The sequence below is a fragment of the Oryctolagus cuniculus genome, chromosome 13 (assembly GCF_964237555.1).
Source record: "Oryctolagus cuniculus chromosome 13, mOryCun1.1, whole genome shotgun sequence".
Classification (NCBI taxonomy): domain Eukaryota; kingdom Metazoa; phylum Chordata; class Mammalia; order Lagomorpha; family Leporidae; genus Oryctolagus; species Oryctolagus cuniculus.
In genome coordinates this window covers 67,341,730-67,367,104 of record NC_091444.1, presented here as the reverse complement: position 1 = coordinate 67,367,104, position 25,375 = coordinate 67,341,730, and the positions used below count along the sequence as shown (strand labels likewise).

Below are 25,375 nucleotides of genomic sequence, written 5' to 3'. Positions count from 1 at the left end.
TTCTGGCTGCTTTGCTTCCAATCCAGCTCCCTGCTGAAGTGCCTGGAAAAGCAGCAGAGATAACTCAAGTACCTGGGCCCCTACCAACAAGGTAGGAGACCCAGATGGGGTTCCAGGCTTACCAGAGAATAGAAGTGATTATTTCTCTCTCCCTCTCTCACTCTTGCAAGTAAATAAATCTTTAAAAAATAAAGAAAGAATTAACTCCCTGTTCCCTGCTCCAAACCCTGGTAACTCTATTCTACTCTGTATGAATCTGTCTACTCTAGGGGCCGGCGCTGTGGTGCAGTGGGTTAATGCCCTGGCCTGAAGCACCACCATCCAATATGGGCACCAGTTCTAGTCCTGGCCGCTCTTCTTCCGATCCAGCTCTCTGCTATGGACAAGGAAACCAGCAGAATATGGCAAAGTCCTTGGGTCCCTACACCTACGTGGGAGACCTGGAAGAAGCTCCTGGCTCCTGGCTTTGGATTAACGCAGCTCTGGCCATTGCGGCCATCTAGGGAGTGAACCAGCAGAAGAAAGACCTCTCTCTGTGTCTCTATCTCTCTAACTCTTTCAAATAAATAAATCTTAAAAAAAATTTTGCCTACTCTAATTAGTTCATTTAAATGGAATCATACAGTATTTGCCCTTTTGCATCTGGCTTCATTTAGCAAAATGTTTTCAAGATTCAGCCATGTTGTAGTATGTGTCAGAACTTCATTCCTTTTATGCCGGAATGATTTTCCATTGGATGTACATATGACATTTTGTTTATCCATCTGTTGATATGTACATGGGTTGTTTCCATCTTTGAGATATTGCAATAATGCTTCAATAAACACTGGTATAAAGTATATATTATCCTAGTAGATGCTTGCTTTCAAGTATTTGGAGTATATACACACATATGAGTTCTGGGTCATAAGGTAGTTTTACATATACCTTTTTTAAGGAACAACCAATTTATTTTGAAATTTAGCCAAACCACTTTGTTAGTAGCAATTTAAAAAGCTTTCAATTTCTCTATATCCTTGCAAAACATTCTTTCTTCCTCTTTCCCACTTTCGAATTGTAAGTATACTAATAGGTTCAGAGTGATATTTAGTTTTTATTTAAATTTGCATTTCTCTCATGAGTAATGATATTGAGCATGTTTTCATGTACTAATTGACCATCTGAAAAATGCCTATTCAAGCCCTTTGTCAATTCATCAGTTAGGTTGTCCTTTTGTTGCTGAATTTTAGCAGTTCTTTATTTAATATGGATTTATGATTTGAAAATATTTTATTAAACTCCTCAGGATGTCTTTTCAATTTCTTAGGAATGTTTTTTGATGAAACAGTCATAACTTTTTATTTTGATAAAGCCCAGTTTATTTTCTTTGTTGCCTTTGCTTCTGGTTTCATTTCTTTTTTTTTTTTTTTTTTGAAGACTTTATTTATTTGAAAGGCAGAGTTACAGAGAGGGAGAGGCAGAGGCAGAAAGAAAAGTCTTCCATTGGTTGGTTCACTACCCAAATGGCTATAGCGGCAGGCCAAGGCCAGGCCAAAGCCAGGGCTCAGGTGTTTATTCTGGGTCTCTCATGTGATGCAGAGGACCAAGTGCTTGAGCCATCCTCCACTGCTTTCCCAGATGCATTTGCAGGGAGCTGGATCAGAAGTGGGGCAGCCAGGACTGGAACTGGTACCCATATGGATGCCGGTGGTACAGGTGGCACCTTAACCCACTACACCACAGTGCCAGCATCTTTTGGTGTCATTTCTATGGCTCCACTGACAATACTTGTACTGGACTTCTAAAAGTTTTATAGCTTTTATTTAGGTTGTTGATCCATTTCTAGTTAATTTTTATATACAGTATAAGGCAGATGTCCAACTTCATTCATTTGCATGTGGTATCCAATTAGTTCTGCACAAATGTTGAAGAGACTATTCTCTCGCAATTAAACAAACCTAGTATAGCTGTAAAAGGCCAACAGTCAAAAATCAACTGGCTATAGGTATATGCATTTATTTTTAGACACAATTATATTCCATGGTTCTGTACGTCCATCCCAATGACAGCACCACACTGATTTGATGACCATGCCTTTATAGTGAATTTTGAAATCAAAAAGTATAAGTCCTCCAACTTCATCTCTTTTAATATTGTTTTGGCTGTCTGGGTTCCTCTGCAATTCCATATGAATTTGAGGATCACCTTTTTCTATTTCTCTATAAAACGGTTTTGGAACTTTGATAGGACTAAGTTGAATCTGTACATCACTTTGGGAAGTACTGGCAACTTAACAATACTATCTATGAAAATGGGTTACCTTGTAATTAATTTAGATCTTTAATTCCTTTCAGTAATGATTTATAATTTTCATTGTATAAGCCTTTATTTTCCTTGGTTAAATTCACTGCAAAGTATTTTATTCTTTTCTGATGCTGCTGCAAATGCAATTGCTTTCTTAACTTCTTTAGCAGATTGTTTAATACTGTAGAAACAGAAACATTTAAGGGCTGGTGCTGTGGCATACCAGGTTAAGCCAACACCTGCAATGCAGATATCGCATATGACTGCCAGTTTGAGTCCCAGCTGCTCCACTTCCAAACCAACTTCCTGACAATGCACCTAGGAAAGCAGCCTGGGAGACCTGGAAAAAACTCCTGGCTCCTGGCTTCAGTCTGGCTGAGCCCTGGCCATTGTGGCCATTTTGGGAGAGAACCAGTGGATGGAAGAGCTCTCTAAGCCTCTCTCTCTCTGTAACCCTGCCTTTCAAATAAATAAATAAAACTCTAAATAAATAAATAAATACAAGTGATTTCTGGGTGATCTTGAATCCTACAACCATGGAGGTTTTGTTTACAACCTCTATTGTTCCCTACATATTGTGGAGAATTTTCTTCAGATAAGCATATCTTGGAAATATTGTAGGTACAGTTGCAGACCACTGCAATAAAACAAATATGGCCCAAAAATGAGCAAGATAAATTTTTTGGCTTCCTAGTGCATATGAAAGTTATGCTTACCTTATTACTATAAAGTGTACAATACCATTATGTCTAACATGTACATATCTTAATTTTAAAATACCTTTAAAATTGTTATAATTTTAGAAGGTTTTTTTTTTTTTTTGACAGGCAGAGTGGACAGTGAGAGAGAGAGAGAGAAAGGTCTTCCTTTTGCCGTTGGTTCACCCTCCAATGGCTGGCGCACCGCGCTGATCCGATGGCAGGAGCCAGGAGCCAGGTGCTTCTCCTGGTCTCCCATGGGGTGCAGGGCCCAAGCACCTGGGCCATCCTCCACTGCACTCCCAGGCCACAGCAGAGAGCTGGCCTGGAAGAGGGGCAACCGGGACAGAATCCGGCGCCCCAACCAGGACTAGAACCTGGTGTGCCGGCGCCGCTAGGCGGAGGATTAGCCTAGTGAGCCACGGCGCCGGCCAATTTTAGAAGTTTTTTAACATTTTATTTCAGAAGTTTTGGATTTACAAAACAAAATTGTGCAGATGTACAGAGTCCCCATATATCCCACACAGCTTCCTCTATTATTAACATCTCATATTACTGCATTTGTCACCATCTATAATCCATACATAGCTTCCTAGTTTTTCAAATCCAATCATTATGTGATTCTGTGTTCATATTGAAACCATTTCAGCCTTTTTTTTAAGCTCACACATGAGGCAGAACATGAGAACATGTGGTATTTCTCTGTACTTGACTTATTTCATTTAATATGATGTCCTCGAGTTCCATCCATTTTGCTGCAAATGACAGGATTTCATTCTTTTTTATTATTACTGAATAGTATTCCACTGTTTATTTTCTTTTTCAGTTTTTTTTTTTTGGGGGGGGGGCAGGTAGAGTTATAGACAGTGAAAGAGAGAGAGACAGAGAGAAAGGTCTTCCTTCCATAGGTTCACTCCCCAAATGGCCGCTACGGCTGGCACTGCACCAATCCGAAGCCAGGAGCCTGGTGCTTCCTCTTGGTCTCCCATGTGGGTGCAGGGACCCAAAGACTTGGGCCATCCTCCACTGCCTTCCCGGGCCACAGCAGAGAGCTGGACTGCAAGAGCAGCAACCAGGACTAGAACCCGGTACCCATATGGGATGCCGGCGCTGCAAGCGGAGGATTAACCAAGTGAGCCAAGGCGTTGGCCTGTATTCTACTGTTTGTATTTATATATTTTCTTTACCTATTCATCTGCTGATAGACACCTTGGTTGAGTCCACATATTGGGTATTATGAATGAACAGTGCTGCAGTAAACATGGTGGAGTAGGTATTTCTTTTATATAATGATTTTATATCACTTAGATACATACTAAAATATTTTAATATTAAAAATGCTAATGATCATCTGAGCCTTCAGTGAGCTATAATCTTCTTGGTGGTAGAGAGACTTGCCTTGATTTTCCTGGATGCTGACTGATGAGGGTGGTTGGTGTGGAAGGTTGGAATTAGCTGTGCCAATTGCTTAAAATAAGACAACACTGAAGTTTACATCAATTCTTTATTTTATTACAGATTTCTCTGTGTCATGTGATGCTGTTTCACTACATTTTACCCTCAGAATTTTTCAAAATTGAAATTAATTCTTTCAAACTCTGCTACTGCTTTATCAACTGAGTCTATGTAACATGTTAAACTTTTTTGTGGTCACTTCATCAAAGTACACAGCAACTTTACCAGGAGGAGTAGGTTCCATTTCAAGAAATCAGTTTTTTTTTTTTGCTTATCCATAATTAGAACTCCTCATCTGTTAAAGTTTTATCCAATATTCAAGCGATTAAATCCCTATTCAGGTTCCACCTCTAATTTGAGTTCTCTTGCTGTTTTCACTATATATAGTTATTTCTCTAATGAAATCTTCAGTCCCTCAAAGTCATCCATAAAAGGTGGAATGAATTCCTTTCAAACTTCTGTTAGTGTTCATATTTTGACCTCTTCCTATGAAACACAAATATTCTTGATGGCATCTAGAATGGTGAACCCTTTCCATAAGGCTTTCAACTGACTTTAGTCAGATATAAAAGGCATTTCTTAAATAGATTTGAAAATCAAAAATAATTCTTGAGGGGCTGGCACTGTGGTACAGTGGATAAAGAAAGCCATGGCACCCTGGGGGTGCTAGTTTGAGTCCCTGCTGCTCTACTGCTGATCCAGCTTCCTGCTGGTGTGCCTGGAAGGGCAGCAGAGGATGGCTTAAACCCTTGGGTCTCTGCACACACGTGGGAAACCTGGAGGAGCTCCTGGCTCCTGGCTTCAGATCGGCCCAGTTCTGGCTGTTGCAGCCATTTGGAGAGTGAACTGGTGGATGGGGGATCTCTCTCTCTCTCTCTCTCTGCCTCTGCCTCTGCCTCTCTGTAACTCTGCCTTTCAAATAAATAAAAATAGTCTGTGATTCACAGGCTGTAAAATGAATGTCATGTAGTGGGCCTGAAACATTTACCTTATTGTATATCTCCAGTAGCACTCTTGGGTACAGACGCATTGTCAACGAATAGTAGTATTTTGAAAGGAATCTTTTCTCTAAGCAGTCTGTCTCAACAGTAGGCTTAAAATATTCAGTGACCAAGATATAAACAGATATGCTGTCATCCAAGCTTTGTTGTTCCATTTATAGGCATGGTCAGAGAAGACATAGATAAATCTAAATCTCTGGAATGATTAATGGACTAGTTTCAACTTAAAATAACCAGTTGCATAAGTATGTAAAAAGAGAGTTCAAATGTCCTTTAAATATCTGAAGCAAGGTATTGATTTATCGTCTTTAGCTAAGAAGGTCCTAGTTGACATCTTCTTCCTACAGACACTGGCATACCATATTAGAGTGCCAGTTCAAGTCCCAGCTGCTCTGCTTAAGCTCCCTACTAATGCACTTATGAAAGTATTCAATGATGGCACAAGTACTAGGGCATTGTTACTTATATGGGAGTTCAGGATGGACTTCCAGGCTCCTGGCCCAGCCCCAGCTATTGTGGCCACATGTGAAGATCCGTTTCTCTTTGTTTCTCCATTCTACCTCTCTGTCTCTCTGTCATTTTGCCTTTCAAATAAAATGAATCTATTAAAAAAATTTTTTTTAAAAATCTGTTGTTTAGTGTAGTTACCATCATCAACAGTCTTAAGTAAATCATCTGGATAACATGCTGCAGCTTCTGCATCAGCACCTGTTGTTTCACTTTGCACTTCTATGTTACGGAGATGGATTTTTTGTTTCAAACTCATGAACCAACATCTGCTAGCTTCAAATTTTTCTTCTGCAGCTTCCTCACCTCTCTCAGTCTCAGGGAATTGAAGAGAATTAGAGCTACACTTTGGATTAAGCTTTTTCTTAAGGGAACGTTGTGACTGGTTTGATCTCCCATCCAGACTACTATAACTTTCTCCATCTCAACAATAAGGCTGTTTTTACTTTGTTACCATTCTTGGAGTGGCAGTTTTTATTTCCTTCAAGAATTTTCCTTTGCAATCACAACATGTCTGCTTGGGGTAAGAGGTTTTGTTCTTAGGCTATCTCAGCTGGCAACATGCCTTCCCTCCTACTAAGTTTAATTACTTCTAGCTTTTGATTTAAAGTGAGAGATGTGTGACTCTTCCTTTCACTTGAAAACTTAGAGGCCACCACAGTTATTAATGGGCCAAATTTCAGTACTATTGTGTCTCAGGGAATAGGGAATTCAAGGATAGGAGAGAGACAGGGGAACAGCTGATCTATAAAGCAGTAGAACACTCACCAAGTTCAGCGTCATATCTCAGTAAAATTGTAGTGCACTAAAACAATTACAATACCAATAAAACTCACTATAACAGATCACCATGACAGATATAATAAGAAAATTTTAAAGATGTCAAAGTTACCAAAATGAGGCACACAAACACAAAGTGAGCACTGCTGGGAAAATGGCACGGACAGACTTGCTTCAGGCAAGGTTGTCACAAACTTCCAATTTGGAAAGAAAAATGCAATACATGTGGATCAGAGTGCTGGCACTGTGGGCATTGTGGTATAGTGGGTAAAGCCATAGCCTGCAACACCAGCATCCCATATGGGCACTGGTTTGCATCCTTGTTGCTCCATTTCTGATCTAGCTTCTTGCTAATGGACTAGGAAAAGCAGCAGAATATGGCCCAAGTGCTTGGGCCCCTGCCACCCATGTGGGAGACTCAGATGAAGCTCTTGGCTCCTGGGTTTGGCCTGGCCAAAGCACTGGCCATTGCAGTGGTCTAAAAGATCTCTCTCTCTCTCTCTCTCTCTCTCTCTCTCTGTAACTCTGATTATCTAAGTGTGTGTGTGTGTGTGTGTGCACATCTGTGTGTATTTGTATAAAAGCTATAAAATGAGATATACCTGTATAGCAAAGATGTTGAGTTTTTCCATTCTGTTTTAGATGTCTTTTCTTTTTCTTAAGGAATTGTTCTGCGTAGAATCTCCAGTAATGTTGAATAGAAATGGTGAAAATGGATAGTCCTGCCTCATTCCTGATCTTAAAGGTAAACCTATCAGTCTCTCACTACTGAGTATGGTATAAGCTAAAAGTTTTTCATAAACAACTTTCATTCTGTTGATTATATTTCCTTTCTATTCTAGCTTCCTCATGAACAAATTGTTGGATGTTGTGAAGTGATGTTCATTCATCAGTGCAGATGACCATGATTCTCTTACTTTGAGTCTATTAACGTGGTATATTACACTGATTTTATTATGCTGATCAACCCTTGCATTCCCTGATACACCCCACTTGTTATGGTGTATAATCTTTATAATGTGTTCTTGGATTTGATTTGGTACTATTTTGTTAAGGATTTGTGCATGTTTTCAAATGAAATATTGGGTTTTATAGTGATATTTTTATCCTGCCATGGTATTTAGAGTAAAGCTGGCCTCATAGAATGAATCAAGACATTCCCTCAACCTTCTGTTTTTGGAGAGCTTGAAAAAGACTGATATTATTTGTTAAATGTTTGGTTCAATTCACCAATGAAGCCATTTGGTCCTAGACTTCTTTCATTCTTGTAGAAAGAAAGACGTAACAGACAGAAAGAGCTCCCATCCACCAGTTCAATCTACAAACGTCTACCAAAGCCAGGACTGGCCTAGGCTGCAGCCCAAAGCTAGAAACTCAATCCAGGATTACGATGTGTGTAGCAATGACTCAACCACTTGAGCCATCAGATCTGCTGCCTCCCAAAGCGAATATTAGCAGGAAGCTAGAATCAGGAGAGAAGCAGGGACTTGAACTCTGGTACTCTGATATGGGTCCCAAGCACAGAAGTGTCTTAGCCACTAGGTGAAATATTCACCCCTTAGACTTTTGTCAGAAAAGTCTTGATTACTGATTCAATTTCTACTTATTTTCACTGTTAACATTTTTATATTTCATTTCAAGTCATTTTAGGTTAATGGTGTACTTCTAGGGATTTTTCCATTCATATATTTTGTTGGCACAGAGCTGTCCACAGTATTTTCTTATTTTTCTCTTGTTTTTTGTTGGTCAGTATCTACTTTTGTTTCTGAAATTAGTTATATGCATTCGCTCTCTGTTTCTTTCTCTTGTGGTGTGCACTGTGTAATCTCGTTAGTCTAGCTAAAGGTTAATTCTTCTGATTTAATCAAAGAACCGCTTGGTTTCATCAATCCTTCCAAATGTTTTCTGTTCTTTATTTTACTGACTGCTCTATTTTTGTTTCCTTCACTTCAGTTTGCTCTTCTTTTTCTAATTGTTTAAAAAATTTTTTTTCTGTGTTATTTGGAAGGCAGAGTTAGAGAAAGGGAGACATAATGAAAGAGGGAGAGACAAATCTTTTCGTCCACTGGTTCAATTTCCAAATGGCTGCAATGACTACGGCTGGAATTCTTGGAGCTTAGAATTCCATCAGGGTTTCCCACATGGGGTGCAGGGGCCCATATACTTGGGCCATCTTCTATTACATTCCCAAGCACATTAGCAGGGAGCTAGATTGGAAGTGGAACAATCAGGACTAGAACTGACATTCATATAGGATGCAGATAGCAGCTTAACCCATTGCGCCTCAACGCAGGTCCTTCTAATTTCTTAAATTAGCCTACTGATTGGTCACATGTGTTCCTTTTAAATGTAGGCATTCACAGTTATAAATTTTCTTCTGAGCACTGACTTCACAGTGTACTTTAAGTTTGGATATACTGTGTTTTCATTTTCATTGATTGCTAAGTATTCTATAACTTCCCTTATGATTCTTCTTTGACCCATTAGTTGTTTTAAGAGTGTGCTATTTAGGCCAGCGCCGTGGCTCACTTGGCTAATCCTCCACTTGCGGCACCAGCACCTTGGGTTCTAGTCCCAGTTGGGGTGCTGGATTCTGTCCCAGTTGCTCCTCTTCCAGTCCAGCTCTCAGCTGTGGCCCGGGAAGGCAGTGGAGGGTGGCCCAAGTGCTTGGGCCCTGCACCCACATGGGAGACCAGGAGGAAGAACCTGGCTCCTGGCTTTGGATTGGTGCAGCGTGCTGGCCGCAGCGGCCACTTTGGGGGTGAACCAACGGGAAAGGAAGACCTTTCTCTATGTCTGTCTAACTCTGCCTGTCAATAAATAAATAAATAAATAAATAAAGAGTGCTATTTAATTTCCATATGGTTTTGAACATTCAGATTTGCTTCTGTTTACTGATTTCTTACTCTGTTACACTGTTATTGGTGAAGATGTTTTAAAAGATTTAAATCTTTTTACATTTACTGAGATTTGTTTTGTGACCTATTTGTGATTCAGTCTATCCGGGAAAATATGCCATATTTTTATTTGCCAAGAATGTATGTTCTACAGTTGCTAAATGCAAATTTCTACATATATGGTAGGTATAGTTATATACAGTGTTGTCAAGACCTCAGTATCCTCGGTGATCTTGTTAGTACGTTCTATGCATTATTGGAAGTGGTATACTGAATTACCTAATTTTTACTATAGAACTGTCTATTTCACCCTTTAAGTCTGTTGAAAAGTATTGCTTAAAGAGTCAAAATTCCTACAATCTTTAAAAGAACCAAAACATATTTTGAAACATAAATGTGCATATATTTTAACAAAGAAATTTCAGTTTTGGAAAATACACTAAGGAAATTATTCTACAGTAACAAACAGAACAAACACTTAGTCTTTATTATGCGCCAGGTCCTGGGCTACATACTTTAAATGTATTAACTTATTTACTGAGTAGTTCTATTATAATCTCAAATTTATAAATGACATAGATATTATGAGTATTTAACAAATAGGTAATATTTGTGATTCAGAGTTTTCATTGCTGCACAGTTTATTAGAGTATAAAATCAAAAGTAAACTAATGGACAGAACATGGCACTGAAAGCTAGAAAACCCTGGTTTAAATTATACTCTATTTTTATGACAACAAAAATCTCTTCTGGTTCTAAATTTTCTCAAATGGGGATAATGTCTAAGATTTCTTTCGAATTGTCTTTTCTGATCCATTTTAATTATCTAAAGCACCTAGAATAGTAGTAGAAATAAAGCGGATCCTGATCGAAAAGTATACGAGGGGGCCGGCACTGTGGCTCTTTTGGCTAATCCTCCACCTATGGCGCCGGCATCCCATACTGGCGCTGTGTTCTAGTTCTGGCTGCTCCTCTTCCAGTTCAGCTCTCTGCTGTGGCCCGGGAGGGCAGTGGAGGATGGCCCAAGTGCTTGGGCGCCTGCACCCGCGTGGGAGACCAGGAGGAAGCACCTGGCTCCTGGCTACAGATCGGCGCAGCGCCAGCCATAGCAGCCATTTGGGGGGTGAACCAATGGAAGGAAGACCTTTCTCTCTGTCTCTCTCTCACACTGTTTAACTCTACCTGTCAAATAAATTAAAAAAAAAAAAAAAAGGGTATATGAAATGGTTTTGAGTTCTCTATCCTAATTCTGCTCTGGAGGCACAGGTATATTCAGATAACACATACCTGCTCTGTAGAGTTAACCAAGACACTGCATTCATTCATTATGAACCAAAACAAACTCTCAAAACAAGAAATAAATCTAGAATTTATATTTCGATTTATTACAGAAGAATCTTACTTTCAACTAATAAGCTAATTATCAGAGAAACTGTAATCAAGCCTAGCAGATCAAGCCTGATTTAACTAATTTATTAGGGAAGTATTAAATATCTTAATCTTTTCTATGGCCAAGATAATAATACACTTGTCTATATTTTCAATAAAATAGTTGACAGTCCACATGAGGAGACAGACTGTGAATAAATTATTATAGTAAGAGCTATCCTACAAGGTAAGTACCTACACTTTATGGCATTCAAGTTGGTTCTTATATTTTCTTTGACATTTATTATTATTAATACAACACTAGTTACTGAGCATGTGACAGCTTACAAATGTTATTTATGGACTCAAAATAAGGTACAAATAGATTAAATGTTTTGTGCAGTGTCTCACAACTAAATAGTAAATCTAGAAAGTAAACAGTAAATCTAGAAATTAAAACCAGACTCCAGAGATGGCAAAATAATTTCTCTAGTAAAGCAATGTTAGACCTTGTCCTCTATCATCTTATCCCACTGAACACAAGCATCTGCAAAGCTACCCCCTAAGCCTCTCCTGTGGCATTTACAAAACAGAAGGTCTGGATATCAAACCATGACTCTTATGCAGACTGCCAGTACATCTTATTCAGGTAGGCAGTCCTTCCTGGTGGAGTACTATTTCTCAATAAACATGGTCTTCCCTTTTCTTCTCCATGGTTAGGAAATCTCTATCAGCTTTCTACTGGTAAGAATAAGAATTAAGAACACTAAATTTCAAAAACAGCTGGTTTGTACTCCACAAGTTGGTTTGTACCCAACAAGGTACATAATACTTCTATCAAGCCAAAAAGAAGAAGAAAATTAAGCTTTATAAATATGAAATCAAAAGATACCTTCAGTCCCTCCAATTCATTTTCCAGTTGCTTAGAATAGTGTTCACTCTGTTCACGAAGTTTCCTGTCTTTAGATGCTTCAGCAGCCAGAGCTTCTGTGTGAACTTCCAGCTTTTAAAAAAATGAAAAGAAAAAAAAAAAAAGATTTCACAGTTGTAATTTTTTTCAAACAAACATTTCCCCCCATGGGAATTTACCTTGTAATAGGAAGATAACTCAAATGTTGAAATTCATATTAAGAAATATTACCAAACTATAGAATTAGTTTATTTTGGGAAATTAAAGAATGAAATATTAATTCTCTAGTCTCAAAAAAGCAGCTTTAATCACTACCCCACGGGCACTACAAAATTTGCCTGACTACTAACCTCTTTTTTGGCTCTTTCTGTTCTGCGCAGCTCTTGCCTTAAGCTTTCAACTTTTTGCACCACCAGGTCCACCTCTTCTTCCTTATCTCGGACATGGCGAGCAAGTTTCTGTTTTTGGGTGTGCAATTCTGTTAGTCGCTCATTGATCTCCATGAATTCCTGCATGGCCAGTTTCCTCTGACAGTGTGCATCTTTCAGCTCTTTGGACTGGTTTTTTAATCGCTCACTAGCCTGGACTAGTTCCTACAGTTTTATAAAAAGAATATAAGTTACCAATTCTGCAACCTAGAAACCAAATTTGGCCATCAAAATAGCTATTATTAAGTAAAGAAGAGGCAAAATTATTTCACCTCAGGACAAAATTAAAGGAAATAAACTACTCAATAGATATTAAAGACATGTCCCCTCTTTATAGTCTAAATTACTTATGCTAACACAGAAAATGCAAGAGAGCAGCTGATTTCAACCTTCTAATACCTTAGTTTCCACCAAACAAGTGTAGAATATAGGTATATAAAGAACAATGGTTAAAATAAAAATTTTTGTGAAATTTAATAAATACATCAGAATTTTTTTTAAAATAAGGGTTGTTCTTAATGTGGAGACTAATCATTAGGTCAGAAGAAGAATAAAAAAAACTAAACTGAGACTGATTAAGGTAAGAAACTTAGAGGGAGCAGCTAGAGTGGACCCAAGTCAGTATAACTACCTGTCATCCATCAAAAGGAAATGCAAATCTTTGAGAAAAAGAACTGAATCAAACACATTTTCCTCACATTAAGAACAACTATGAACTCACAATCACAGATTCCCAAATATCCAAGGAAAAATCATTATGATCAAACTGAAAAAATAAACAATACAAATAAACATCAAAAGTATTTGGATATCAGAATCGTATATCAACATAAAATTGCTATGTATGACATATTGACCAGTAAAAACATTTAAGTTGGAAAGAGGTAATGAAATTTAAAATTGGGGTAATAGTTTCAAGATATTAAATTTAAAGATCGATAATATGCATGGTAAAACTCAGAAATAACTATCAAAAGACTACAAAGAGGAGAATTTAAAACAGGAACAAAAGTAAAAAAGAGGGTAGTCATTTGAACTAGCACCTAAGACATCAGTTAAGGCATTTTAGATTTTTAGACCCTTTTGGAGTATTGAGGTCCCATTCCCAACTCATAACTCCAACTTCCTACTAATGTGGATCCTGGGAGGCAGTAGTATTAGCCCAAGTAACTGAGTTCCTACCAACCATACTGGAGACCTGAACTGAGTTCCCAGCTCCCAGCCTCAGCCTGACCCAGTATGTTATATTTAACAGTACTCAACTATATGCTTTATAATGGGCAAGATTGTGAATCTTATATTATATGTGTTTTATCACAACTAACCATTTTTTAAAAGGGAAAAAGGAGACAAGGAGAAGAAAAAGCACAACAACCTGAAAAGAAAAAAATAAATGGCAGAAATATGTCCATATACATTAGCAATAAATACAAATATAAAAGGATTAAGCTCACCAGTTAAAGATAGTTGGTTAGATTGGATTAAGAAACAAAATCTAGGCTTTAGTAAAAGATTAAGGTCAGGAAATGGAATGTCACTATAGAAACATAAAATCCAATACACTAGGAAGAAATGCCATTCTAAACATTTGTGAATTCTTCTTGGGACACATACTCTTTTTAAGAACAGTCTAGGCCGTCAAGCAAATCTCACTAAAGTTCAAAAAACACATAGCATATAAAGTTCATTAGTAACACAATAATTAAATTACAAATCAACAATTTAAAGGATAAAACTTCATACACTGAAAACTTAGAAGTATTTATAAATAACTCATTGATGAGAAAATTATAATGTATATTAAACTAAAAAGATTAAAAATATAAAAATATTTAGTACATACTACAACTTGGCAATGTAACAAAAACTGCACTTGAGAAAACTTCTTAAGGAAAAGCAGGCTGAGATTCCACTTAAAAAGAAACAGAACACAATAATCCCCTACTCACGTGTAGACGACAATAAAGATGACAGTACAATCAATGAAACAGAAATAAATGACAGAATGATGAGAATACACAAAGCCAAAGTTCTTTCTTTGAGAAAACCAATAAAACAGACATCCAGTATGGTCAATCAAGGCAACGAGCACGAAAGCACAAGGAAGTAACACTGGGCAAGATAAAGAGGCTGTAACTACAAACCTAGAAGGGATCAGAAATGATAAGAAAATACAAGGAAGAATTCTGGTAACAAATTGAAATAAACAAGTTCCATGAAAAACATACTCTTTAAAACTGTTTTAATAAATAGAATGCCTATGAGAAGAGAATGTTTAGCCTAGCGGTTAAGATACTGATTAAGACACCTGCATCCCATACTGGAGTGCATGGCTTCAACTCCCAATGCCACTGCCCAATTCCAGCTTCCTACCAATGCAGACCTTGAAAAGCAGTAAGTGGTTGTGTCCCTGCCACTTACGTGGGACACCTGGATTTAGTTCCTGACGCTGGGTTCCAACCAGAGCTGTTGCAGGTATTTGGAGAGTGAACCAGTAGATAGGAGCTCTCTCTATCTCTCTCTGACTTTGCCTCTCAAATAAGCTAAAAAATAAAAAATTAAATAAATAGTATACTTATATAGCCCTATAAAAACTTAAGTAACTGAATCGATATTAAGAAAATATCCCCTGGGGCCAGCGCTATGGCGTAGCAGGTAAAAGCCGCTGCCTGCAGTGCCAGCATCCCATATGCGCACGGTTCAAGTCCTGGTTGCTCCATTTCCGATCCTGCTTTCCATTATGGCCTGGAAAAGCAGAAGATGGCCCACCCAAGTTCTTGGGTCCCTGCACCCAAATGGGAGACCAAGAAGAAGCTCCTGGCTTCAGAGTGGTGCAACTCTGACCACTGTGGCTATATGAGGAATGAACCAGCAGATGGAAGACCGCTCTCCCTCGCTCTCTGTAACTCAGCCTCTCAGATAAATAAATAAATCTTAAAAAAAAAAAAAAAAAAAGTCCCCATCCTCCCAAAGGTAGAGAAGAAGCTCAAGTCTCAGAAGGTTTTACAGGTAGTTTCTCTTGTGTTTCAAGCAGCAGAGCATTCATCCGGCACAGACTTTTCAAGGGAACAGAAAAAGCAGCAATGAGACTCAACTCATTCTATGGGACGGATATAACTTGATGTCAATGAACAGACAAGAAAGGTAATAGAAAAAAGGGCATAAGCCAATCTCATATATGAAAAGAGGTTAAAAAAATTTACCTACTCATTTCCAGTGATATACAAAAGTGAATATACATGAACTCTCAAGTTAGAGCTTTTTTTGTTGAAATTCTAGCTCCACCAGTTTCTACCTCTATGACTTGAGCTAGTAGTGTACTTTAGTTTTCAGTACCGTATTACCACTGGAAAATAATATTTCCCTAACTTTTGGGGTGGGGATGAAGATTAAATAATCCAATCTTTACAAACTACTTAATGTTACGGCTACAGATACAGATTATATAAATGTTACCTATATACCATTATACTATTACTTAAAAGATAGTACATGAGGGGCTGGCATGGTGGTATGGCAAGTTAAGCCACCATCTACAGAGCTACCATCTCAAATGGGAGCTGATTTGAATCCTGAATGCTTCATTTCTGATCCAGCTCCCTGCTAATGCACCTAGGAAAGAAGAAGAAAATGGCCCAACTGCTTGGGCCCTGCACCTATGTGGGAGATTGGGAGGAAGGGGTCCTGGCTTCAGCCTGGTCCAGCCGGGGCTGTTGCAGGCATTTAGGAAGTGAACCAGTGGATCAAAGAACTCTCTTCTCTCTCCCTTCCAGTCTCTCCCTCTCTTGCTGTAATTCTTTCAAATAAATAAATAAACAAATCTTTAAAAATAAAAAAGATAATACATTAGCAAGGCATAACCCAGAAACAGAATAATGCTTTAATAACAGAAAAGTCTATACATATAATTCAGAAACGGACTTATCATAGGAGAAGAATCAAAATAACAAAAGAGTACAAAAAAGGACATCTGATAACTCCAATACAAGCTGAAAAATTGGAATAGAAGGTAAATTACTTAATCTGATAAAAAGTGGCTAATAAAAACTTACAGTAAACATTATTAGTGATGAAATATCATAGGATTTTATTTAAAATCAAGAACAAGATAGGGATACTTGCTATTACCATTCCTATTCAACACTGAACAGTGTCCTAACTAATATTTAAGGAAAGAAAGAAAAGGCATAAAAATCTAAAAGAATCAACACTGTCATTATTTGCATAAAACCTTTAAGAAGCTAAAATATATCCCACTATCAATGAAAAGACAGTTTAGTAATGTTGCTGGAACAAAAGTAACAGAAAAGTCAGTAAAAAAACAAAATTTAAAGATACTATTTAAAGGGGCTGGTGGTGTGGCATAGAATTTATGCTCCTCCTGCAGTGAAAGCATCCCATATGGATGCCGATTTATGGCTCGGCTGTTCCACTTTCGATCTACCTCTCTACTAATGGCCCAAGTACTTGGGTCCCTGCTCCCACATGGGAGACCAGGGAAAGCTCCTGCCTCCTGGCTTTGGATCTCTTACTCCAGTCATTGAGGCCATTTGGGTAGTGAACCAGCAGATAGAAGACTCTGTCTCTCCCACGGTAACTCTGCCTCTCAAGTAAATAAATAAATGTTTCTTTTGAAAAAAGATACCATTTAAAGTATGAAAAATTAGAATAATAAATTTAAAGAAAGGCTAAGGAGGCCTGTATGAAATTTTGTGGAAGAAAAGTTTCTGAAAAGACTTTAAGTACAGGACATGGATAAAAAGACTGCAGGAAACAATTTTTTTACCTTTATGCACAGTCTGGCACATGTGAATAGCTAAATTCAAGTCTTAGAAAGTAATCTGATTAATTCAGATAATGAAAAACTCTGAACAGATTTATCTTCTAGAGGTAATGTGCTTTTATTTCAAGGTAGGCCTTGGGCCACTGTCATCCTCATGAGCAACCCAACTGGAGTTCCTGGCTCCTGGCTTCAGCCTAGCTCAGTCTGGGCTGTTGCAACCATTTGGGGAGTCAATCAAAAGAGTTAAGATCAATTGATTATCTGTCTATCTACCTTTCTCTCTCCTCTCTGCCTTTCAAACAAATTTTCTAAAAATCATTAAAATATACTGACCTAATTTAATTTAATCTTCAGTTTTCTTTTCTGTTAGTCCTTTATTTTCATCAGCGAACAATTAATTGTTTTATTTTTAATTCCCTTCATTTTTTTTAATGGCACCAAAACTTAGAAATCTTCTTCAGAAGGACCTCATTATTATTACAAGTACATTATATATTATAGTTTATACTATGCAATAAACTACTGATTTCTTATTTGCATTAAGTAGTATTATTCCTAAACTTTTTTGCTTGTTAATGAAAGCTGCAGTGTGTAATGGCATGTATTTCAAGTGAAGTATTTTCTCCATTACTTGAATTATTATTTACCCTACTAGGCTGTGCTACAGAATCCTAGCAGTCAACAAATTTTGTTGATGTTTATGACATTGTTTAAGTGTTGACACAAAGTTTCTCATGAAATGACTTTTTTCATGATGTTTTAAAAGAGAATAAAATATTAAAGAAATTTTAATTTAAAGCCTTTTAATAATAATGAAACTATGTCTCCATTTTAAAATTTATTCTATACACACTAAACAGATTCTGTTCTTCTCTTACTTCTTCATTTCTTTTTAAATAATACTCACTTTTAATTAACTCCTTTCATTAACTTACCAAAAAATTTTGAAAATAAAGCTTTAAGAATGTAATTAATGTAATTTCTTTTATTACATGTAATAATAGAATTACATACTCAAAATAATTTTAAATCTTCATTTTACAGATAAAATACAATGTATATTATGAATACTTCTGTTATTTTAATTACACAAGATTATTGATACAGAAAAGACTAATAATCTATTCATATCTATTCATATGCTTTTACCTTATTTAGATCTTCCCTTTCTTGTTGTAATGTTTTGATTTGCTTTTCATAAGCTTTGATTTGTCTAAAAGCATCATCTAGTTCTCGCCTCACAGAATTAGCTTCTTCAAGCTGCTGTTCCAAATGACTCGATTCTAAAAACAAACAACAACATTTCTTTAACTATTTGTGCAAAAACAAACGCTTACACTAAAAAACTTTAAAAGTACTCTGATATTCATATTAGGTCTTTTGACACCACACACCAGTAAAGCTCAGACAAACTAAATGTGAATCAGTTCACTGTAAAGATGGTGAAAGCTGTATGTTAGTGTAAAGATGAGTGCAGGGGCCAGCGCTGTCGCACAGCGGATTAATGTCCTGGCCTGAAGCATAGGCATCCCATATGGGTGCCGGTTCAAGTCCCGGCTGCTCCACTTCCGATCCAGCTCTCTGCTATGGCCTGGGAAAGCAGTAGAAGATGGCCCAAGTCCTTGGGCCCCTGCACCCATGTGGGAGACCTGGAAGAAGCTCCTGGCTCCTGGCTTCGGATTGGCGCACCTCCGGCGGTACGGCCAATTGGGTAGTGAACCATCGGATGGAAGACGTCTCTCTCTTTGTGTGTGTGTGTGTGTGTGTGTGTGTGTAACTCTGACTTTAAAATAAATAAATCTTTAAAAAAAGATGAGTGCAATATAAGTGCAAGAATATTCTAAATACCTATTAAGGAAAAAAGATATTATGTCCACAAATAACATCTTCTTGCCAATTAAAAATTTAAAACTAAGAAAAACAAAGAGTAAAACCAACCAAACAAATTTGTCTCTACTGTTAGTAGTTATCCTAGTAATATTTGTCAGATGATCATAAAATGGTTTTGCTTCTAATTAGTTTGGTACCAGACAACTCTACCTAGTCTCTCCACTCATTATTTGAAGAATAATATCAAATTTCTAGAAGGAAGTATCTGAAACCTCTTCTCTAAATCAATTTTTCAAATGAATAAAACTTAGCAGATTGACTTAGTCATAGAATAGTAAATGATTACCAGAGCTAAGACTAGAGTTCACTGACTTCCTAACTTAGAAAGCAACGTAAACATTTATTGGTTTAGAAGAGTTATTATAAAATGAAACAAAATAATTCATTTTAACATATGCTTAACTAAGATTTAGTAAACTGAATGGAATTATTTTAGGCATCAAAAGTAAATCAAAAGGAATTATTTCAGGCATCAAACATAAATTAGTTCAGGTATCAAAAGTGAAAACAGACATCTAAACATATCCAATGTTAGTTCTCTGCTAGATATTTTTTGTTCTTCACAACTTTATCAATGTAAGTGCCACCTGTAGACAAGTAGTATCAGCAACCTCAGACTTGTAAAATTCCATACCACACCTAGACCTCAAGAATCACAATCTATACAAGATTCTCAGGTGATTAAACTGAACATTAATGTGTGGGAACAAACTCACAAAGTATTACATATTGTCGAATTTGATATTTTCAATAAACTACATAGTGGTAAAATATATTAGTCCTTTCAGGAAGATTATATTATTGGTGTACATAAGTTATACAGTTAAAAAATCATTTACAGGGCAGGTGCTGTGGCACAGCATAGTAGCTTTACCTGCTACACCACAGTGATGGCCCCTATAAATTTCTTTTCATGCAAAGATTTTATGGAACACTGGCTTTTCTAACAGTCACTGAAATAAGTCATTAACAATTTGCCAAAAAAAAAAAAGAACATGTTAGGGAGGAACCCTTCAAAATTAGAAGAAAGATTGTGTACTCAGAAATTATTAAAGGTACCAGAAGGGGTGATTTTCATTAACCTCATTATTTGATTAAAATGAACGAGGAAATGACAAAAGCAGCTTCCTTACCTATAAGTTTTGACTGCTAGTTACTAGAAATAACAAACTAAATTACTATGCACTTTAGAAATTTGTTGAAATACTAAAAAAAGCTTAAAAACAAAAGTGTACTATTTAAACACATTTGAAATTAATGTAAATAGAAAATTCTAGTATAAAATAATGTAATCTGCAGAAATAATGAGTGTAATTTTGTGAATGTAAGACTAAATATACTGTGATCCTTAAAATTAAATTCTAATTTTTAGTTTTCTTTATGTAAAATACTCATTAAATGGTACTAATATAAAGATAAAAAGAAAACTAATTAAATACTTTGCCTCTATCTTCAAACATTGTTAAAAATTATGTTATCAGGTCCGGCGCTGTGGCCTAGTGGGTAAAGCTGCCGTTTGCAGCACCAGCAACCCATAGGGGCGCCAGTTCTAGTCTCGGCTGTTCCACTTCAGATCCAGCTCTCTGCTATGGCTTGAGAAAGCAGTGGAAGACGGACCAAGTCCTTGGGCCCGTGCAACCTCGTGGGAGACCAGGAAGCAGCTCCTGGCTCCTGGTTCCTGGTTTCAGAGTGGTGTAGCTCTGGCTGTTGGGGCCAACTGGGGAGTGAACCATCGGATCGAAGCTCTCTCTCACTGCCTCTCCTTCTCTGTGTCACTCTGCCTTTCAAATAAATAAATAAATAAATCTTAAAAAAACAAAACTGTTATCAATAAATACATCTAGACAATCAAAGTAGCTTAAGTTTTAATAATTCTGTAAATTTACAACCCAGGATATCAGTATTACATATATATGGAATCTAGAACCACTACCTGATACACTCATGTGTGTAAATGATTTTTTTTTTAAGATTTATTTATGTATTTGATAGGTGAAGTTACAGAGAAGGAGCGGCAGAAGCAGAAGCAGAGAGAGAGAGCTTCCATCTGCTAGTTCACAACCCCCCCCTTTTTTTTTTTGACAGGCAGAGTGGACAGTGAGAGAGAGAGACAGAGAGAAAAAGGTCTTCCTTTGCCGTTGGTTCACCCTCCAATGGCCGCCGCGGCCGGTGCACCGCGCTGATCCGATGGCAGGAGCCAGGTACTTATCCTGGTCTCCCATGGGGTGCAGGGCCCAAGCACTTGGGCCATCCTCCACTGCACTCCCGGGCCACAGCAGAGAGCTGGCCTGGAAGAGGGGCAACCGGGACAGAATCCGGTGCCCCGACTGGGACTAGAATGTGGTGTGCCGGCGCTGCAAGGCGGAGGATTAGCCTAGTGAGCCGCGGCGCCGGCCTTCCATCTGCTAGTTCACTCCCCAAATGGCCACAATGGCCAAGACTTGGTCAGGCTGAAGCCAGTACCCAGGGGCTTTTTCTGGGTCTCCTAGAAGGGTGCCAAGGCCCAAACACTTGGGCCATCTTCTATTGCTTTGTCAGGCACATTAGCAGAGAGCTGGATCAGAATTGGAACAGTCAGCACTTGAAGCAGTATCCATATGCTATGCCAGCTCTGCAGACAGTGGCTTTACCTGTTGTGCCACAGCACCTGCCCTGTAAATGGAAAAATCCAGAATGCTTTGCATTTCAGTCAACTACTGTAAAATGGGTAAAGCAGAGAAACTCTTACTTCCATTACAACATCAAACTGAACTAAAATTCTCAAAGAAATCCACATCTAACACTATTAAAAATACTTCATGCAACATAATTAGAACATTTAGATGAAGTTATTAGAAACTAGTTTTAGTAAACAAATAGAAAAGTGGGTTAGCTCATACCAACTAACTGGTTCTTAACTTATAGCTACTATTAAAACTGTGGGCTGGAGCCACAGCTCACTTGGCTAATCCTCCACCTGCGGCGCCGGCATCCCAGGTTCTAGTCCTGGTTGCTCCTCTTCCAGTCCAGCTCTCTGCTGTGGCCCGGGAGTGCAGTGGAGGATGGCCTAGGTCCTTGGGCCCTGCATCTGCATGGGAGACCTGGAGGAAGCATCTGGCTGTTCCTGGCTTTGGATTGGTGTAGGACGCAGCCATAGTGGCCACTTGTGGGGTGAACCAACGGAAAAGAAAGACCTTTCTCTCTCTTACTGTCTAACTCTGCCTGTCAAAAATAAATTAATTAATTAACTTTAAAAGAACTCTGAAATTCAATTTGTTAGTAATGAGAATATAACGAAGGCATAATACACATAATATGATTTTCTTTACACTGTGAGGTATATGAGTTTCAAAAAAAACTGTATTAAAGTAGGTAAATTAGGACAAGAATAACACTTGAATCATTAAATATAGCAGAAAATTCAAATAAAGACTATGTGGCATGTTATATATGCCATAAGAATTGAGCAAAGCTCACAAATAGGGCCATGATTAATGCAATACTTAAAGTGTAACACCAGTAAATTGGAAAGGGGTTAAGAATGGACTAGAGGGCGTTGGTGGAGCAATCGGAGCATCTCCCGACCCAAAAGAGTAAGAGCTGCATAGCTTCCCCATTATATTCTTACTTTAAACAACTCATAATGCTTTGGAGATGTGAAGAGACATTACTTCTAATTACAATAGGGGAAATTACAATAAAGGAGGATCCTTTATGTCTGACCTCTCTAAGGGACTGAGGGGGAGGCAGGGCAGTGGGAAATGCATGCCCAAGGAGAGACCATATACCCATACATAGAGGCACAGATGCTCAGCCCCAAAAGCAAAAAAAGAATGGGGGTTAAACACACACACACACACACACCCTAAAAAAACAAATTTTAATTCAGAAAAAATAAGCTGTTTTCATATAAAAATACTAAATGAGGGTATGAAGTTTTGTCTGTAGATACTCAAAACCTAAATATACTGACTGTTACATAGTACCATGCATTGAGCTTGGGACTAGGAAAATAGAAAACAAACTCTATCCTTATAATCAAGATCAGAATATGATTAGGAAAGCAGACATTAAAGTTGTAAATAGTTATAAATCTATTACATTTTCAAAAAAAATTTTAAAGATTTATTTATTCGAAAGTCAGAGTTACAGAGAGAGGAGAGGCAGAGAGAGAGAGAAAGACAGGTCCTCCATCCGATGGTTCACTCCCCAATTGGCCACAAAGGTTGGAGCTGTGCCGATCCGAAGCCAGGAGCCGGGAGCCAGGAGCCCCTTCCGGATCTCCCACGTGGGTGCAGAGGCCCAAGCACATGGGCCATCTTCTACTGCTTTCCCAGGCCATACCAGAAAGCTGGAAGGGAAGTGGAGCAGCCGAGACTAGAACTGGTGCCCATATGGGATGCTGGTGTTTCAAGCCAGGGAGTTAACCTGCTGTGCCACAGTTTTGGCCCCTCAAAAGAATTTTTAAACACTGGAAAGTAAGGAAATGCTATATAGAAAGTCATGAATAGCAGGTATTTTTTTACACAAAGACTGCTCAAAAATTATCTCAAAGAATATGGAGATTAAAAGTATCTATCCCTTGGAAGTCTATGTTTTATCTCTAGCTCCAATGTCAAGATATTTAAAATAGCTTGGGTCTAATGACGAATGAGACAGCTTTTATCTTCAACTTCACTATCCTGCCTTTAAAATCTAACGTCGTTTTGGGGACAGAGTAGAAACTCAAAAAAAAATTTGTTTATGTGATAAATAAATAATGAATGAACATTCCTAATGGAAATTTAAAACTGTGCAGCTGCTGTGGAAAAGGGCATGTTGATTCTTCAAAATATTCAACACAGAATTAACATATGATCCAACAATTTCACTTCTAGGTACACACTCAGAGAAAGCAGGTACTTGAACAGGTATTTGTGCATCCATGTTTACAGCAGCACTATTCACAAGTATACATGGACGGATGAATGAACACGATGTATTATCTAAATACATTGTAACAATGCTCATCCTTAAAAAGGTGTAAAATTCTGACACATGCCACAACAGGGATGTACCCTGAAGACATGATACTGACTGGAGTAAGCCACTCATGAGAGTAAGTATGATTTCACTTACTTGATGTTCCTACAATACTCAAATTCATAACGATACAAAGAAATATAGTAGTTTTCAAAGGTTAGGAGGATGGAGTAACAAGTTAATTGTTTAATGAGTGCAAAGTTTCAATTTGGGATGCAGAAAAACTTCTGGAAATTGATGGTGGTAATGACTGCACAACAATGTTTATGTGCTTCATACCAGTAAATTATATACTTAAAAGTTGTTAAAATATTAATTCTTTGTTGCATTTATTTTATCAAAAATTTTAAAAGGTAAAATCAATTATGAATGAATGAATGATACTGAAGAGATTAAATGAAACCTAGCACATGGCTGAATCTAGCGTAAAACTGGTAAACAAGAACCAGGAAAAGTAAAACTACTAAACAAGAAGATTTGACCTTTCTCTCAACATTATTTCTACTAATCCTATTGAACCTTGGTGAACAACGAAAAAATAACAAATAAAGGCGCCGCGGCTCACTAGGCTAATCCTCCGCCTTGCGGTGCTGGCACACCGCGTTCTAGTCCCGGTCAGGGTGCCGGATTCTGTCCCGGTTGCCCCTCTTCCAGGCCAGCTCTCTGCTGTGGCCAGGGAGTGCAGTGGAGGATGGCCCAAGTCCTTGGGCCCTGCACCCCATGGGAGACCAGGAGAAGCACCTGGCTCCTGCCATCGGATCAGCGCGGTGCGCCGGCCACAGCGCACCAGCCACGGCGGCCATTGGAGGGTGAACCAATGGCAAAGGAAGACCTTTCTCTCTGTCTCTCTCTCACTGTCCACTCTGCCTGTCAAGGAAAAAAAAAAAAAAAAAAGAAAAAAAAAGAAAAAATAACAAATAAAGAGCAGTCCTACAAACAATCAATTTAGGTAGATGGAGGAATAAAATAAAGGTAAAAACCACAATCAACAAAAAGTTGTATGGTCACTGATTTCCCAAGACAGTGTGACTTTCCTAGGGCCTTTATTTATAAGAAAGGGATGAAAATGTATTGGGAATTGTACCACAAAAAAAAAAAAAAAAAAAACAAAACCAATCCTGTAGGGAGATACCTTAGGAAAGGGAAGGTTTCAAACAAGTAACATTTCATCTTTCTGTCCATTCATTCATTAACAAATATTCATTTAGGGTTTTAACGAGCCAGGTATACTATTCTAGACACTTGGAACATATCAATGAATAAAACATTCAAAAGCCCTGTTTTCAAGAAGCTTGCGGTCAATAGTAAGGTTAGAAGAGGGCAATACTCAAACAAAAGTATGTATCAATAGATAAGTAGAAGTTTGGCAGGCAA

The 25,375-nt window shown here is 37.9% G+C and overlaps 1 protein-coding gene across 20 annotated transcripts in view; it reads right to left on the bottom strand.

The window, feature by feature from the left end:
- The window catches only part of CDC42BPA (CDC42 binding protein kinase alpha), a 349,867-nt gene that overhangs the window by 118,947 nt on the left and 205,545 nt on the right, over nt 1-25,375 (bottom strand). For 15 of the 20 annotated variants that reach the window (XM_051820816.2, XM_070055638.1, XM_070055640.1 and 12 more), the window contains 3 exons: nt 18,260-18,393; nt 12,250-12,492; nt 11,882-11,992 (listed from right to left, as the gene is read on the bottom strand). In XM_051820816.2, the coding sequence (XP_051676776.1) occupies nt 11,882-11,992; nt 12,250-12,492; nt 18,260-18,393 (488 nt within the window). The remainder of the gene's footprint in view (nt 1-11,881; nt 11,993-12,249; nt 12,493-18,259; nt 18,394-25,375) is intronic. The other 5 variants (XM_070055642.1, XM_070055643.1, XM_070055641.1 and 2 more) reach the window with 1 other exon arrangement.